This window comes from Callorhinus ursinus, unplaced genomic scaffold (genome assembly GCF_003265705.2).
Source record: "Callorhinus ursinus isolate GAN/ISIS: 27379988/994484 unplaced genomic scaffold, GSC_fseal_2.0 scaffold9, whole genome shotgun sequence".
NCBI lineage: Eukaryota > Metazoa > Chordata > Mammalia > Carnivora > Otariidae > Callorhinus > Callorhinus ursinus.
The window spans coordinates 39,888,187-39,907,653 of NW_027397071.1; the positions used below are offsets into that span (position 1 = coordinate 39,888,187).

Consider the following 19,467-nt stretch of genomic DNA (forward strand, 5'->3'; position numbering starts at 1 on the left):
ATCTCATCTTAGGAATGGGCTTGCCAATTTGCCAGAAAACTCAAAGGTCTTTGGCTAAATCCCTGTATCTTCCAGGGGTAACTTTGCCATTAGGATTGGAAATATTTAAAGTCCAATGGGTGGGATTTTCTCTCCCCTAGATAGTGCTTGGATGGGTACGTTCCACTTTTGCCAAGGTGATTTTATTATTTTATCTAAGCTCCTATACTTTCATAGATACTTTTTCCTATTAGATATGTAAATACTACTAATCAAGTAATATTCAAGTTCTGCTGGCTAGGGAGGGATTTTTTTTTCCCCTTTAGCTGATTTTCCCATTCTGCTCTGAGCCATTGGATGGATTTATTTAGTTAAATCTGCATAGGGCCTTTTATTTTCCTGTTCTCAAGTTTTGGGGTATGAGTGAGTGAGGGATAAGCACTTAATGGTAGCTTACTTAGGCTGACAAGATTTAGATCGATTCCATGTTGATTTAAACTAGCTAAACTTATACTTTTCATTCAGTAAATATTTATTGGGCACTTACTATGGACTAGGTTTTGCTTTAGGCATTAGTGATACATCAATTATCAAGGCAGACAAAAGTCTCTAACTTATTGGAGCTTATACTGTAATGTACATAGGCAAACTGCCAGAAGATATGTAATTTTTCCATGGCATTGATGACGAAGATGATTTAAGATAAAATCAGACAAAAAATTTCTAAAGAATAGTAGTAGCCTTCATGATTGCTGAGCATGTAGTGAGTACCCACTAAATTCCTACTGCTTTCTTAAAAAGTAAAAGTTATGCCTGTGGGAATTGTTGGAAGGGACAACAGACATAAGCAAGTTTCTAAGTATCAGGAGTAAAAGTCTTCAGTTTAGGCAAAAGCAATTTGGTCAAAAACAGGGTGGTGAAGATGCAACTGAGTAAAAATCATGACTTAATTAAAAATGATTATCCTTACAATGAGAGTTTCTCATACACTATTGATAAGTATAGAAATTACCATATCTGTTTGTGAAGGCAATGTGGGAATATCTATCAATATTTTAAATGAACATGCTCAAGCATTTTTATATATAGGAATTTATTTTAGGAATATACACATATGTGAAAAGAAATAGATTCAAGAGTACTCAGTATTATAATATTCGTAATAGTGAACAATTTAAGACACCTAACAATTTAATAGGATGTTGTTTAAAAACATAGTTTATTAAAGTATGTTTAAAAAAAAAAGGTAAACTTATTTTTACCAGCATGGAAAGATGTCTAAGACACTGTGGGCTAAAAAAAGCAAGGTAAGGAATGGCATGTTAATTTTTCTAAAAATGTATTAAACCATTTCCAAGTAAAGCATACAATTGACCAATAACTACTTAGAAATAATAATTTTAAAAATCTCCAAGTCCCAAATTTCTGGATTCATTGATTTTATTGTTCTTATTATTTTCACTTAATTTAGATTTGTTATTACAATATCAATGCACACCATCACAGAAAAATTGGAAAATGTGAGAAAAGAAAAATGAGAACATAAATAGCACCTGCAATATCACCTATTTTAACAATTCTAAATTCATTGGTGAATATCTACTTAAATTCCTTTCTGTTCACATAAATGTTTGCAATCAAAATATGGCCTATACGTGCCTTTATTTATCCTGCTTTTACTTACTTAGCAGTGAGAAATGTTTGGAGAAAGACTCTCCTTTCTTAACAATAACTTTTCACTATATTTAAGCATCTCAAAGAATAAATTGGCTGAAAAAACCATACCAAATAAATTGATAAAAGTGGGTAAATGGATAAAGTGATTAAAGATGCCTTAAAGTTTGGAAAACTACCTCAGATGCACAAAATGACCAATTTATGAAAATTCAGAGACTCAAATACATTTGAAAAATGTGATATGATTATTGATTACACCTTTGGTGCTTTTTTATTTTTGATTAATACAGAGATACATTTTTTCAAATAATACAAAGATATGTGATGGAAAATGATATCTCCCAATAATCCAAATCCCCAAAGGCAACCCTTAGTTTAAAGTCTTCCAGTCATCCCTGATTTTATCAAAATCCACATACAAATTCACTTAAAAGAAATTGTGATCACATCTCATGGACCTTTTTATGTCAGGATGAATAGATTCATACTATTCTCTTTGAAGCCTGATGAGAATCTATTACAAAGACAAAAAAAATTTAGTTAAATATTCTCCTATTGATGGACTTGATGGTTCAACTGAATTTGTGTGTGTGTGTGTGTGTGTGTGTGTATCCTTTTACACATTTACATCAACATATTGTGCAGTTATCTTGGTAGGATTTATTCCTACGTAAGTTGAATTTGTAGGAAAAAATAAGCTGAATAGAGTCTTTGGGTCAGAATCTGCATTTGGTTCTGTGATATTATATTATCAAGGAATGTTATAACCCCTGCATGGATGAAATCAATGTGAAAAAAGTACTAATACTCCATTGTTAAGTGGGCTATCCAACCCTGCCTCAAAGTACAATACTTCCAACTCCTTGATTTTAAATTGTTTAATTGTACTGGGTCCCCATAGATTTAATGGATTATTGAGGAAAAAAATCCCAAAGTACTTGAAAAATGCCATCACTGTGTATTTGTCATGAAAGTATACTCCAATAAGGTTAGAAAGTCACGAAAATTTAACTTGCTGTGGATACTACAAAATGCCATTTTTCAATTAAAAAAATGAAGTGTCTGAGTTCGCCTATCAATGTCAGTTGTATTTATGTGCAATGTAAATCATGCGGTCTTATCTTTAATTTTGGGTTACATTGGTCACTATTACTGTTTTACTGGCTGTTATGTTGTGAAATGTGATTACAGGGCAAGAAGGCACTGATGAAGTTCAAGAACTCCATGGACAATTCACAGGGAGTGAATCGCTATCAACTTCCAAACATTAACAATTACACGATGCCTATTCCTCCTGCACCTCCTCCCCCCAGTGGAAGAATCATAAGGGAAAATAGACTTGAGTCATGGAGAAGGAGAAGATTTCGTCCAACCACTGCTCCAGATGGCTTAGATCCTCTCTTTACCAGGGTGAATATGGAATCAAGTTTTCTTTTATTAATTTAGCATAGATTACATTGTGCTATTAAATTTCTAGATGTGCGATACAAATGCCTTGTAAAAATAAATATAATAATTTCCTAAATGTAATTGTAAGCTTCGATGAATCTGAAATCAAATACTTGAGTAGCTCCATTCAGTAACTAATTTAGCACAATTAATTTAAAAAGTCCACTAAATCTTGTGGTCAAATTTAGTTTGTACTGTGCCCATTTCTAAATTATTGATTTCCTTCAGTTTGCCCATTAAATCACATGTCAGAAGTATTTTAACATTTAATTTGTGAAAATTCAGGAACTTAAGTATACCCCCAAACATAATATGCCATATAAAATATCTTATCAAAGCTTCCTTTTAATGATTTTTGGAAAATTACTGTATAGTATTTAGAAAATATTTTCTTTCGGTGTTCTTTGAAAATATTGTAGCTGGTTGTACTCATTTTCTCAAAATGCCGAAGAAAATAGTCCTGCGGCCAGTTAGACTTTATGTAGATACAGGCTGGTATGAAGGCAGATCTCCTAGCTTTTATTGTGTAAATATACAGCTAATAGTCATCAGGTATAACTTCTGTGATCATTAGCAGATTGGAGGACTGCATTTCACTGGTTGAGAATGAGTGCTGGCCGGCAGGCGGACTGCATGCTGGCTCTCGTAAACCCGCCTCACTCCGACCCAGCAGCTATCCTCATCAAGGGCCTCAAAACACTGGACCTGTCTTGCGTGCGCTTGCTCAAACTGTCTCCTTTCAATTCCATTTTCCCCAGTTTTCTTCCATTGTTACATTTTGGACAAAACATTGTATCCCTGGTGTCTGAGGCCCACTTCCACCCTGTGCCCTCGATTGTATCTTTTTCCACTGCCCCTCATTCTCTCTGATTTGGATTTTCCTCCTCCCTGTAAAATTCATCGCTGTCTGTCAGCATCCCCAGGCTTTGCCCACAGTGACGGGATCCTCTCTTAACAGGCTGTAGCCTTGGAGTCGTCTACTCTTCTCTTACTGCGAAGTTCTCTGAGGTGTAGTGGACTGTAGCTTCGTCTAACAAACCACCCCGGGCAACTCAGCTTACAGTGACAAAGGTTTCTTTGCTTTTAACAGTTTTCATTTAAAATTGTATATAAGATTACTTTATTCCTGCATCTCCTCAGTCGTTTCGTCCTTTTATTTGTCTTCTTTCCTTTCCTGCCTGGCAAGATTTGGCTTTCCGTTCAAGGATCTTTTTGAGGTCTTTTCCAGTTTCAGTCCAGTGATGACCACCTTTTGAGGCTGAATGCCCCCGTGGACGGTTGTGCCGCCCGCCTTCTCTCGCTGCAGTCCTTCAGCATAGATGGTCTGTTCTCCCTGTCAACCTGGACAACTGTGCCAGTTTGGTCCTCACACAACCTGTACTTCATCCCCTTTTCAGATAGGCATGAATCCAATGCTGTACTTCTACCTCAGCTCTCTGGAAAGAAGGGAAGACGTGATCTTCCTACGATGTGTGAAGGTGCAGTGAGATGCCGTTTACGGTTCTTGCTCTGGTCAGAAGTCACAAAGGGATTGAGCTTCATTTTGGCCACTGGCGCTTCAGTGATGGCCGCACAAGGGAAGAGCAAGGGTTATTGCTTGGTCCCGTTATCATCTGGTGTTGGTCTGCTGCAATTCAGGGACCCAGACTGGAGGAACAGACTCTGTCTGGGGCATGCTGCCCTCATGGACAACAGAACCACAGAATGTTTCTAAGATTCCACTCGGTGTGAAACATGTCACGTACACTTGAATTCCATTGCCAAAGCATGACAGCAATGCGGTAGGAAGTATCATCCTCTCACAGAGTGGGGCAGTGAATATTTGGAGCAATAATAAAATCTACCCCATCTACTAACTTACTTCTGAACTCTGCATGCTGGTGTTGGTCTCCCTCCACTAAGCCAGCAAACACGCGCTCTTGAAGGATGTGGCCTCTACGTAGTGGAAACAGTGAGTTCCTCATCATATTCACGTGCTGGCAGCATTAGATTTTCGGATGTTAAAGTGTATTACTGGGATAAACTGTACCCAGTCATACTTCTTTTTAAAAAAAGATTGAAATATCTCCTAAACCATAAGAACATATTAAATCTATATGTGTGGGGCGCCTGGGTGGCTCAGTCGGGTAAGCGTCTGCCTTTGGTTCAGGTCATGATCTCAGGGTCCTGGAATCGAGCCCTGCATTGAGCTCCCTGCTCATGGGGAGACTGCTTCTCCTTCTCCCTCTGCCCCTCCCCCTTCTCGTGCTCTTTCTCTCTCAAATAAATAAAATCTTAAAAAAATCTATATGTGCAAGTTAAGTAAAAATAATCAAGCAAACAGCCATGTACACATCATTATTTCTTAACGAAGTAGAGCCCTGCTGCATAGCCTGAGCCCCCATTTCCTGGCCCAGCACATCTCTTACTTCTTCCCAGAGCAACCATCCTACTGACTTCTATGTTAACTGAGTCCTGTTTTTCTTTGAAGCTGTATCATTTATATACACAAAACTTCAGACATAAGCTCAAATATAGCATTGTAATGAAAGAACAATATTTATAGGAATAATAAGCTGAAATGGAACCTCAGAGTCTGAGTCTGGTTCCTTGACAGTTTTAAGAGCCTTTTCTGGAGAAGTCGGAGAGGGAAAGTCATGAGTGTTTCCTAGGAAAATGGAGCTCACCAGGGTCAGGGCATCTATTCAGGTCCTAGTGTGGACCAGTGTGTGGCCACCGGATGCCCAGCAGGAATATGGTCAGGGGAATGGGCTTCTGTAGCTGGACACAGAGGAGAGAAGTGACTTCTCCAGCCGGTGGTCATGACATGTGAAGCACAGATAGGCACAGGAGCCAGCTTCCCCTGAGCATTCTGCACCAAGGTTAGCAACACGGGTTGGTGTCAGCCGGCATCCTGGCTTCGACAGGCCTTAGCATGTCTGTCTTTTTGAGTCACAAGGTTTTAGCCTGAGTTGGTCTTTTGTTTCCATTTCCAAACTTCTATTCTCTCTATTTGGGGAATGATAGAAGTACTACACTAATGCTCTAATATTCTTATCTTTTTCTCTCCTATTTTCTATTTCTTTGTCTTTTTGTTCTACTTGCTGGAAATTTCTTCAGTTTTATCTTCCACACATTCTGAGTTTTTTCTTCTGGTGCCCTTTTTAAATTCTAAGAACTTCCTTTGTGTTCACTAAAAGTTACTTTTCAAAAGCATCTTGCTCTGTAGGATTTTGACTCTTTGGTATTTGTGGAGACTTTTTTGTGGGCTAATATATGTTCAGTTTTTGTAAAGAAAATGAGTCTCTTACTGTTGGGAGTAGAGTTCTACAAATGCCCAATAGATAAGAAATGTTAATTATGTCATTCCTGTTTTTATCTGCTTAGCATTCTTATTTATCTGCTTTCTCAGTTCCTGAGTTCGAGAGATAATTCATTCTCTGTAATCGTAGACCTGTCCATTTCTCATTGTAATTATGTCAAATTCTACTTTGTAAATGTTGAGACTACCTGGTTGTATGCTCTCAGCTTTAAGACTACTCTGTCTTACTGGTGAGGTGATTCTTTATGATTTGAAAAATGATCCTCTTAATCACATTACTTTTGGCCTTAAAATCTCCTTTGTCTCACAGTACTAATTTTCTTTATATTAGCAAAGTATATATTCCTTTTACATTCAGCCTTTTAATATCTTTGAATTTAAGCTTTAGCCTTTGAATGCATTTATGTAGCATGTAACTTACACATTAAATTCACTCATTTTATGACTGCCATCCTCAAAACATCCTCCAAATACTCTTACAAGGAAAAAAAAAAAAGAGGGGGGAAAAGGCAAAGAGATATGGCTTGCTGGTGACCCACCACCTGTTCCTCTAGGAATGTGTAGAGCACAGTCCCTGCCCTCTGTGTTCTGTGTCTCTAGAAGATCCATGGAGCCAAATGACAAGGTGTGGTAGATCTTACAGCCCAGCAAGTTGCTACTGTGCTCTGTTACTTTGTTTCCTTTTGCTGTAAGACCAGCAGAGCTTTTATACTGCTTTTACAGAATCCACGAGACTAGTTAGATTTTGCTCTGAGGTTTACCTCCACATCTCCAGACTTTCATGTCCTCATACTGTATTGCTGGTCACCTACTATATACAGCAGCCTGCTACAATGGAAATGGTCCCGTAATAGTGTTTATAAATGTGAAAATACAGACTTTCAAAGAAGAGCCTACTTAATCATTATGGTTATTAATTTAAAAAAACAAAACAAAGTTGGTTTTTATTTTTTACGTGTTTTGTGTAATGGAGCTTCTCCAGGCATGAACTAGTCTGGGCTTTCTCTCTTATCTGGTCAAGGCCCCCTCCCCCCACTTAGACCTCCCATGAGCCCTGTGCAATTACTGGTGCTTGGTTGGTAGGTTCTACTGCCCCTCAAATTTGACATGGTTAAGCCAGCTTCTCCATTCAGTTGCCTTGTATCTCATAATGCATGACCTTTTCCCCAATAAAATCTCAAAATCTAGGCTCAAAACCTAGGCTTCCTTCTGTCTACATCACACATCAGTTAATTGCTAAGTCTTCCAGAGATGTCCAATAGAAATGTAATGCAAGCCACATATGCAACTTTAATTTTCTAAGAACTACACTAAAAAATGTAAAAAGAAACATGTGAAAGTAATTTTATTAACATACTTTGTTTAATCAAGTATATTCAACATACTGTCATTTCAACATGTAATCAGTATGAGTTTTAATGAGTATCATGCAATTTTTTTCATACTACGTCTTTGAAATTCAGTAAGCATTTTATATTTATGGCACATCTCATTCTGATGAGCCCCTTTCAAATGCCCCACAGCCAAATGGGGTAAGTGGTTGCTGTCTCAGACTGCAGAACTCTAGCACCTGGACAAGGGCTCATGTGTCTGATAATCCTTTTCCATTCCCAGTGCTATAGCCCCGGGTCAGAGCCTTGCTACCTAACTCTTCACAGGGCTGTTGCAGTCATCTATGGACTTCTGTTCTGCCTTTAAATCAACAAATAGCTCGATTTAGCTTTTATTGATTATGACAAGCACTGGGCTAGGTGCTGAGGTTACCAAGATGAGTAAAGCCAAATCCTTATTCTCAGAAGGATTACAGTTTAGCCAGGGAGTCAGAAATATCTACAATTAACCATGACACATTGTGGTGAGTACAATCATAGTGATATAAATAAAGCACGATGAGAACTCAGAGGAAGGAAATGCTAGCTTTGAGGAGATTGAAGAGTGATTCGGAGAGAAGGTGGCATTTGAAATGAGCTTTGAAAGATGAGTAGGAAGTTAGCAGATAGAATCAGGGAGCGGAGGGTCAAAGGGGAAACAAGAGCAAGCAAAGTCCATCTCAGTATTGACAGATTCTATGTAATGAAATTAAATGAAGCTTGAGAAAATAGCTCCCAACATGCTCCTTCCCTGCTTAAGACCCTCACCAGCTTCTTTCCTAATGAAAGCAGGTATGTTCTTCTGCCTGGTTCTTTTAAAATGTAGGTTTTATTATTATTCAGGTGTGTCGAGACCTATAGATCAAGAGATGATTACCACTGAAGACAGTTTGTCACTTACAATTCCCAAAAGGAGGGACATGCCATGTGTATTAGGGTTCTATCCAGAATAATGTTTGACCACATCTGGGCATTGTGGCCCAGCTAAGTTGACAGATAAAGTTATCCATCACACATGTCACATGGGCCACACAAGGCAGCACCAGGGTTGGCCAGGAGACTGGGGAAGTGGGAGGGAAACATGGGCAGGAGCTTTTGTTATGGTTTCTGAGAGAAGCAACAGGAAAGACAGGGTAAGCAGGTTTAGGATTGAATAGTATGAATAATTTTGGCAGGTTTTGGGGTGTGGAGGCTGTCCCTTGAGTTGCCTGCTGCTTGGTCCAGGGGTGCTTAGGGCAGGGGAACACTGGCCCAGAGTTTAAGAGACAGCAGAGATAGCAGGAGGGTGGATGTGAGCTCCCCATTGGTTAGTTTGTCCATGAAAAGCACTCTCCCAGGCAAGTCATTTACCATCTCTAGGAACTGGTTAGTCTTGGGAGGGGTAGTCTCTCCAGGGTCAGTAAGGCCCCAGATGTCAAAACGTCAGAATACAAAGACATGCTTAGACACTGGCCTTCAAGGATTTTCAGATATTGAGTCCTTTCCAGCTTTCTGCTCCCATCCAAGCCAAACCCAACTACTCCCTGGACGCTCAGCTGTTTGGTTTGCCACTTCCCCACCTCTGATCTGTGCTTTTCTCTATTATTACTTTTGGCAGGATATTCACTCACTTTCAAATCATCTATATATTTATTCTTATTCAATTGCTTTTGTTGGCTTTTAATGTAATAAAATGCTTATATTCACTGTTGACAACAATGTTTCTACCTTCTATTTAGTGGACCTTCAGCATGTGCTGGGAGTTTTGCTCAGTGTTTTACATACATTCTCTCATTAATACACACAATAAGCTCAAGAAAGAGATAAAATAATGTCTCCATATTAAAGATGAGGAAACTGAGGCAAGTAAGGTTAAATAAGCTGGCCAAGGTCACAGAACTAGTTAGTGACAGGCTAAGTATACACACTCAATAGACCGACACTTAGAGCCTGCATTCGTAATCCTCAAACCCAAATTATATGGAATTTATCTACGAGCCTGTTTCTCTCAAATCTTTGCAGATATTAATCACAGTCAGGTGTTTCCTCAATGCAGAGATGCTCTTTCTCTATGAATTGCTTGTGAGCACCTGAAATAGAAGGATATTATCAAACCCGCCTTTCCCAGCCTCTGTCAGAGGCTTTATGTTCTGTAGCGATTTATGTACATCATAATAGGATCCCTTCTCTTCCTCTCTTCAAAAGGATCTTCTTACTTTTCTTATGCCCCTTACTCCGTTCTGCTTAGTATCAATACTCACCTACTTTTATTATTTGTTACTTCTACTCCTAGATTATGAAGCTTGTTGAGGGCAGGCATTTGATTTTACTTACATTTAATCAAGTGTTTATTAGTACTGTGTTCATAAACAGGTATTACTTTGTTATCCATGCAAAAAATTAAACTCTTAATTATACTATTTAATTTATGTAAATATTATGGAAATAAATTATACCTTTCAAGCATAGATCCCTTTTCTTCAACAACAAATAGAGCCTAACAAATATTAGTTTTGCCAGAGAGATTGCATATTTCTTTTGTTTGACTTTATTTTAAAAATATTTTTTGAAAATTTCCATCTTAGTCAATGTATTATCTTGGTATTTTTTACTCTTGGTTTTCCTCACCAGTAGACCCAGATTTGAGAATGAAAAAGGAAAGCATCAGCATGATTTTAATATAGGGTAATTCAACATATCTCATATAGGCTTGATTTATTTCAGGCCCTTTCCATTCAACAATGTTTTTGCTTAAAATTAACATTGCAGTTTGGTAACTACTTTACTAGAAAGGACTTGAAAAATGATTTAAATGTCAATTCAACAGTCAAAATATCTTAGCAGCTGGTATTGCAGAATTAAACAATAGATGAGAGAAAGAACCAAAGATGCTTCTGGGGGTCTGCAGCAGTTGGAGTTTAAGGGCAGACCTTGTAAGCTTTTCAGAGCCTCTTAACACAAGCAAAATGCAGCTGGATAATTTCTACCTCTGAGCAGACTTACTGAATTTATTCTACTGAGGGAGATGAGGAAGGGAAGGCTCCTGTGTCAGTTCAGCATCCTCAAAGCCTGGAGTTCCGATACCTCCAGGAGGATGGGGGCACTGGGGGGCAGACCAGGAATAAGCATGAGACGCGGGTTACGCTGTGGTAGGAAGAATGGGTGGGAGGAGAGTGAGAAGAGGAAGCATAGGAAAAGCAAAGGAGGGAGGAGGAGAGAACAAGGACAAACCAGCATGATAAAGAAGAGAAGGAGAGAAACCAAATGAGTATAGAGAGAAGTTTCTGTTACAACCGGGGCTTCTTGAAGCCTGAGGAAGCGAACACTGGCACACTCTTCCTCTGGCTCATTTTGGAACTTTCTCCCCCCTGAGGCCTGAATCAGAGTCAACACGGCAATTGCCTGATGCTCCTTACATAGGCTTTTTTTTTTTTTCCCCAAATAATATTTTATTTGAGTATAATTGACACACATTATTACATTAGTTTCAGGTGTACAACATAGTGACCCAACTTCTCTATACAATATGCTGTGCTCACCACAAGTCTAGCTGCTGTCTGTCACTGTACCATGCTATTACAATATCTTGACTATATTCCCTATGCTGTGCCCTTTATTCCCATGATTTATGTGTTTTTTTACCTTTTTAAAAATTTAAATTCAATTAATTAATATATATTATTTATTTCAGGGGTACAGGTCTGTGACTCATCAGTCTTATATAATACCATCGGTGCTCATTACATCGCATACCCTCCCCAGTGCCCATCACCTGGTTACCCCAGCCCTCCACCCCCCTCCCCTCCAGCAACCCTTAGTTTGTTTTCTATGATCAAGAGTCTCTTATGGTTTCATTGTTTCATTTTTCCCTCTCTTGCCCTATGATCCTCTGCCTTGTTTCTTTTTTTTTTAATTTAATTTTATTTTTATTATGCTGTACAGGCTTTTAATCAATCTTTGTCAAAGGTGTTGTTCAACAGGACACTATGAATTAGTTTTCATGTTGTGGTACCTATCGAGTTCGTATAAATGCAGAAAGCTTCTGATGTAGGGCGGGGTCCACTTACTGCCGCTTTTGTTTCAGCAAAGGACAGAATGTGGAATCCCTAATTGTTCCATGTCTATGTCCAGTCAGATCAATGTTTATTAGGCCCTGGCTAGGTGTAAGCACTGGCAAGACACCGGGGGCATAAAGATCAGTAAGATACTGTCTTTATCTACTGAGAGTGAGAGGAATACAAGGGAATAGTTTCAAGGCCATGTGACTTACAGAGTTATATGGGTCTGGAGATTAAAAACACGTGGGTAGTGTTTGGGTGACTCCAATTATGCAGCTGCTGGACCTTTAAATGTATCAAAAGAAATTGCAAATAGTTGAGAGTTAGGAGGAGTTGAAAATATGACATTTTTTTTTGTTATTTGAGGAAGGTTGAACCTTATCCCATGGATATTGGGGATTGTTGGAAGACTTTCAGCAGGAGAGTCACATGATCTATTTAGTGATAATATTTCACTCTCATATGCAGGAGGAAGGAGATTTGGGGAGATACCAGGCTAGAAGTGGGGAGACCAGCTAGTAGAGTGACTATGCATCCCAGCTTTCCTGGAACAGTTCAAATTTGTGGGGTTTTTCTTCTAGTATAATTATTAATAATATCTCTTTCACCATGTCTCCCAGTTTGGATGAGAAATTCTGTGGTCGCCCTACTAACTAGATATTTATTGCAGGGGTCTAAGTAAGACTCCATGATGCCCGGAGTTCATCAGGGCTCAGCTAAGTGGACGAAAAGGAATTGCTGCCCAACGCTATCAGCAAGAACAGGCCCTCTGACACCCTTATAGTCTCTTAAATCCACCCCCCCCAATTTAGGCCTGAGCACAGATGAAAGATCTCAATGAAAATTTAGTATATCAATTGAATGCTAAATATTACAAATATGTAATAACTGACCGGCTAACCACTCAACCAGCTTGCTGTTTATTTGTCAGCTCAGATTGTACTTGCCTGAGATAACTGAAAAGAAATGAGAAGGAAAGTCGTAAGCAAGTGGTGCAGAAAGTAAGAAAGATAAGCCTTAGTCATGCGTGGGCATGAGGCCCTGCTCCAGTTCCTGAAATGGAACTGAATTCTCATGGAAGGTTTTGATACCTGCTGGAGGACGGCAGAAAGGGCCGTGAAATCTTGCTAAAGTTTCATCATTCTGGGTCCTTATAACCTTGGAAGATGGTAAGTATAGAGGCAATTTAGTCAACTGAAAGAAACAATTGTTCATTTCCTAGTGCATGTATTTAATCATGAGCTGTCACTTGGGACTCCTGTTAGAATCCAGAAAAGGTTACATGGTGGCAATAATTGGGGAATATTTTTAAAAAGAACGAAGTAACTAGACCCAAGAGAAAAGAGATGTTGCTGTCAGGAACACACTTTGGCAGAAAAAAAAAAATGATTAAGAGTAAATGAAAAGGTGAAGAGCTGTCATTTCCTTTATTTTACTTTTAAACATTTCAACTTCTCCTTCCTCATTTTGTACATATGAGGCAGGCTTTTCCTCCACCCTAATCTCACTATTACCTTGCATTTATAAAGAGCTTATCTCCCAGAAGCTCACAGGGCTACCTCTGAATCCATGCCACTTTGGAAAGTATTGCTTAACAAAAAAGGAGGCGCTCTTATTTAATCTGTCCTATCATTAAATGTTCTAGTGGGAGCTGGGAGCCGGATTTGCCGTAGGCGGTGATTGTGTGCTGGGCTGCACAAATGCACGTCGAGCTGCACAGCCGCCCAGGCAAGAGCAAACGTGGCATGATTTTCCTACTTGGTGCCAGGCCTGCCATCATCCCTTTGCTTTCAACTGGGACTCAGGGAGATGTTTCTAATCTGCAAAGAATTATCCAGGTTGCTGATTTACCTTCATGGCTACTGACGTCCCTGAAATATTGTTGTTGATTACCTCTCTGTTTGGGAGCTTGGTTTGCCACAGGCAAGACAATTTACTTAAATTTTAAATTTTGGACTTCCTTCCCCGTTTACATTTTTCAGCCTGCCGTTTGCAGAATTTCATGTAATCAGATTTACTTCCTCTGGTTTTTGCTTCAGAGAAATGGAATTGAATTAGAAAAAAAAAAATCCTCTGAAGTGGAAGGGGACGGGTTTGGAGATGGAAATATTTTAGTAGTTCCTTTCGAAATTTTTGTTGCAGCTTTGTTATTTAAAAAATAAATGCATGTTTCCAAGGCGCCAATAATTCAATGAAATCAAATGCAAATAATTGCTCTGAATTCACTGAAAGTTGGTCTCTTCACGTTTTTCATTTAGTTTGAAAATTGATTTTTAGAAACGTGAAGTAGATTAAAAGTATTGCCTGGCCTCTGTATAATCCTCGAGCCGACAGTATTCTTACTAGGCTCTCCTGGAAGTCTCTCAACCAGCTGTGACTGTTTCTCTGCCTCCTTGTCTTCCTTTTCCTGCTTCTTTTCTCCTCTTCCTTTTAGAGGTTAGATAAACACTTTGCTCATTCGCTCTTGTGAAAATACTCCAGAATATAAATGAGGAGGCCAGGCAGAGGACATTTCTTTTCATCTCTGGCATATCAATTCATTGTTTATTTTATAAATGAATGTGTGAACACCATAGAACAGGTTTTTTGTTGTTGCTCTTGTTGTTGAGTTTACTGTTTGATATGAGAAATAATATTAATAATGTTGGTTTTTCATTGAATGAATGCTTCCTGTAAAGATGGATAGTCCTAGGCATGTAACACACATCTCTAATCCTCAGTGACCCTAGAAGGAATCGAACGTGTGCCATCCCCCTCTCACATAGAAGAAGATCAGGGAAGGCTACATTGGCAGTGCTCAAGTGTAAAGATAAAGCACTCAATTGCAAAAAACAGTTGCTAAAGCACAAAATCAATCAAATTAGAACAAAATTATGTCACCAATATTTAATTAATTTGATTTGAATCTTTATCTGAGAACCAGCTGAAAGAACCAAGAGCGGTTTCCTCTTAGTGTCACTGATATTATGTAAAATATCACACACAGGTAAAATAAAAAGTGACAAACTTTGTCCAGATCCCTGGCATTTATATTAAAAATACAAAGCCAAAAAGCATATAATTGTTAGAGAAATTTCTTTGGTAACTGGCTTGACTTTTTGTACACTAGGAAGATTGACATTTTATCAAGGTTTTATTGCTAGGGAGGAGCCTTTTCTACTCCTCCTATTACAGTATCATTTCTCTCTGATTAGAAGGTAATTAATTAATAAGCCCCCTTCTTTTGTTGATTCTAGGATTCAAGAAAGATTCATAAAACACCACCGCACAGTAATGCAGCTATTACAATGATCTATTTGGGGAAAACTGTGCACCTGTCTCATGATCACCCAGACTTTCGGGATGAAATAAAAGTTTATCAACAGCATTGTGGTGGGGAAAACCTTTGTGTTTACAAAGGCAAACTACTTGAAAAAGGTACATACAAAATTTGAATTTTTTTAAGTTGCTTAAAGTTGATGCTATAGATAAACTATCGTTGATATCATATCAAAATGATTTCAATCACTCTGAAATTATGCATATCCAGGGACTTATAAACCAGCTGCCTCAAAGTAAATCTAGATTTACTGCTCCATGATTGAAACCGAAGCAGCAATTACTCTTGCAGATTGTGGAAGAAAGAATTTGGAGTGATTTAACCCGGTAACAGATTAATTTTGGGATAGAGATATATGATCATTAAAATGTTGCACGAATAAACTGTCCCCCAAATTACAAGTTAGCTATTTGGCCTGCCATAGTGAATTATATCATACGTTATTCTAAGGGAAAAATACCAGATTGGCAATTTGTTCTTTAGAAAAATGTTGAGATAAAATCACAAATCCAATAAACTTCAGGGTGAATCACACCTAAATAACTTGGTGCGGAATTTGGCTAGATGGATTTTAGTACATTTCTGCTTTCATTTGATCATAAATCCATGTTTCTTAGCAGAAAATAATTTTTATATCCAATATAGGTTTTCACATATTGTACTGAAGTGGTTTTCATCAATATTTAGTTGTGTGGAATAGCAATTAAAAGGACAAGTTGTTATAGGATTATATTTGTTATTTCCTTGCTTAAGAAACTCTGGTTAGAAAGCAATTGCATTTTTACTAAGTAAAAGAATTATTTATATTTGGGCAATCTTGATACAAGTTTAGGGAGTCTTAAGAGTTAGGGGCAAGAATGGAATTGTTACTTTTGGCTTTTCTGCTTTCCCTCATCACTCAAAAATTGTGACTGTTAATTCTAAAAATTTTAAGTACTTAAAAAGAAACTAGACAGATTTAGGGTTTAAATATTTAAAACTTTCCAACAAAAGAAAGAGTAAACATTTGAATGTTTTAACTTTATAAAGATTTATAGAACTTATTTATAAAAAATAATGCTAGAAACTATTTTTCCCCATTTTGTGTACCTGGCTGAGATGTAACTTACTTTGCCATTTGTCATAGCATTTGAGAGTTCATCCCTGCCATTTTGTGGATGAGGAAAATGAGAGAAGGCCAGAGGTGAAATGGCTTCCTAAGGTCGCACGCACAGCGTGGGGCCTGGTCAAGAGCAGATCCTGGACCTCTGAGTAGGTGCAGGACCCTTGCTCAGTTAGCTGTTCTTAGTGGCAAAGGGTTTCCTACATTTTCATAATGTGAGAGGTAGGAAATCCCTAATGATAGTGGCATAGATACACTTAAGTTTTGAAAGTGTAGCTTTCAAGTATTAATATAGAAGAATTGCTGAAAATAGCTATAGTCTACAATTGGAACGAACGTAATGAAACTTTTCCTGGGTCTTGGATCACGCTTTCTTCAAGACAGTGCATGTATGTCTCTTTGCCTGCTGGAAAACGTGGTACCTAAAAATGAAATAAGAACAAGGCTTCACTAGCTGAATGTTTTCAGGAAGACCATATATACTCTGTGGTAACAGCGCAAAACCAAAGAGTAAGGGAGAGTGTTACTTGGCTAAGTGTTGTTTTGCATACCTATTGATCCTGGGACTGACTTTTGTTATGTCTTTGGACAGAATTAAATAACAGAATGGAATGGGGACTTAAATAATTGAATCCTGTCCACATAATAATTTTGTCTCAGCTTGCCCTTTGATTGCCGGGAAAGTAATTGTTGAAAATTGAAAAGTTGGGTGGCTCAGAGTTGACTTGTGGTTCAGCAATCTTAGCAATTTAGCTGGGCTGAAAAGAATCTGCCCGTTTTACAAATCAAAGCTGTGCATGATTCAGTGAAATGTGAATAGGTTTTTAGAAGAGTTTTGTTTAAAAAAAAAAAGGCGTTTAGCGTTCTGCTTGGAGCAGTAAACTAATTAAAAATGTGGCGTTCGTTAATTTGTCTTGCTTTTGGATGAGAAATAACAATAAAATTAATTATTTAGGAATGTGGCAAGTGCATCTTTTATTCCCCTAGTAATTCACTGATGTCTTACAGTTTGATTTTAGACATCAAGCCACATATTGATTGTTTATTATATACACCTATGAAGTCACCAAGTATTTCTGCTACTTGTAAAGAGTACAGTTCTTCGCAGGCATTTTTATTTACCATGTTCATCCTTTCAAACAAGGCAAACCTTGGGCTCCTGGGTTCATGTGGATACAAAGAGCAACGTAACTTTTCTTCTTTCTGACCCTCTTAAAATCCCTTCCTTTTCTGCCCCACTTTCCTGTATTTTCATAACCTGATCCTTTGTACCGATTTGTGCATTCCTCGTTACTCCCTCACAAACCAGCTGCTTCACTGGTTCCCCAAACCCCGTGCTGTTATCTTGTCTTTTGGAGCGCTATTCCTTTGTCTGCAATAGGACAAAGGATTTTAAATTCAAGATAGGATTTTAAATTCAAATTTTATCCATCTCTTAAGATTCACATTGAGGCTATGAGGCTTTCTCAGCCGACTTCTGCTGTTTCATCCCTCTCTCCGTGGCCGGGGCTCTGACTCTCCCCTGAAAACCGAAGCATTTCATTACACTGTGACTTAGAGTAACTGCTTTTTATTTCTCTTTTACTTGTTATATATATTGAGTTTTTAGTTTTTAGAAATATGCTTATTGAGGTGTAACTTACATTCCACAATTCACCCATGGTGAGTGTACAATGCACTGATTTTTAAGCATTTTATAGGGTTGTGCAGCCATTGGCACAAACCAGTTTTGGGATCTCTGTCACTTCAGAAAGTTCCCTTGTGCCCACTGGCAAAGAATCCTCACTCTCTGTAGCCAGCCTCAGGCAGCCACTGATCTGCTTCCAGTCTCTACGGATATGTCTTTTCTGGACATTTCGTATAAATGAAATCATACAATAGGCAGCATCTGTGTCTTGCTTCTTTCACTTAGCCTGATGTTTCTGAGAGTCATCTATTCACAGCCGTTATCAATGGTTGCCCTCTTCTTATACCACTGAATGTATTCCATCCACTACATGTCCATTTATGCTGTTTCTAATTTGGGACCATTATAAATCATGCTGTGATGAATATACAGATACAAGTTTTTGTGTAGACATCTGGTCATTTCTCTTGAGCAGATGCCTAGGAGTGGATTTGATGGCTTTTTTCCCCCCTGAATATGGCCCACACTTTTCTGCTTCTTACATACACGTCTTTTGATTTTTTTTGTTGTTGAAAACTGGACATTTTCGATCATGTATTACAGCAACTGTGGATTCTGGATTCTGACTTCTTCCTCTTGAAGGTTATTGTTCTCACTCTTTTTTGTTGTTGTCTGTTTAGTAACTTCTCTGAAATTCATGAAATCCATGCCCCCTCTCCTTGGTAGACAGCCAGCGTAGTGTCTCTGCTTAGATTTTATCTCTTTTTATTTTTTAGGCTGACCTTCTTGGGTTGTCTCTGTTTTCATAGTTTATTGATCTCTAGTGATTTGTCAGAGGTTGTGTGCAAAGACTTTGACCCAGTACAAAGTCAGAAGACTTTGAATAAAGTACAGCCCCCACCTTGTACCATGGATCTATGTGTGGGTATATTCCTTTCCTGGGGCTAAGGTAACAAATCCCCAAAACTCGTGGCTTAAAACAACAGAAATTTAATTCTCACACAGCTCTGGAGGCCAGACATCTAAAATCAGGTATTATTAGCAGGCCATCCTCCATCTAATAACTCTAGGGGAGAATCTTCCCTTGTCTCTTTCAACTTCTGGTGATTCCCAGCAATCCATGGCATTCCCTGGTTTGTAACCCAGCGCTCCCCCCAGAGACCCTATTTCCAGATAAGGTCACATTCTGAGGTTCTGGGTGGTCATGGAGTTTTAGAGGGCAATATTCAACCCAAAGTAACGGGTTCGGGAGTCCATCCAAAGTTCAGGCAGTTTTCAGGTCTGCTTTAACTTTTATTTTTCCACCAGGTTTTCTTTGTTCGTGGGTGCAAGCTTCCGGTGGGCCAGGGATGTATGAATAGGTTGGGCCTACTCCAATCCATGCCACTTCCCATCAGCCGGGGGGATGTGTGGAGAGCTTATCAAATGTGTCTATAATTGCCTTATGGCCTGTATCTCCTCCCTGTTAAGTTTCTGGCTAGCCCTCCAGCCTGGGTGCTTGCCCTAATTTCAACTACAGTCTTAGTTAGCAGGATCTCTGAACTTCCATGTTAGCTTGCCTCCAAGAATGCCACTTATTACTGGTAATGCCACTGGCCAAGGCTTT

At 38.6% G+C, this 19,467-nt stretch overlaps 1 protein-coding gene and 1 pseudogene across 1 annotated transcript in view; one reads left to right on the plus strand and one right to left on the minus strand.

The window, feature by feature from the left end:
- ERICH3 (glutamate rich 3) overlaps positions 1 to 19,467 on the plus strand; it is a 96,925-nt gene that overhangs the window by 36,058 nt on the left and 41,400 nt on the right. Inside the window, exons 7-8 of the mRNA XM_073896519.1 lie at positions 2,848 to 3,066; positions 15,050 to 15,230. Coding sequence (XP_073752620.1) covers positions 2,848 to 3,066; positions 15,050 to 15,230 — 400 coding nt within the window. The remainder of the gene's footprint in view (positions 1 to 2,847; positions 3,067 to 15,049; positions 15,231 to 19,467) is intronic.
- LOC141373371 (large ribosomal subunit protein uL24 pseudogene) lies at positions 4,226 to 4,647 on the minus strand (annotated as a pseudogene).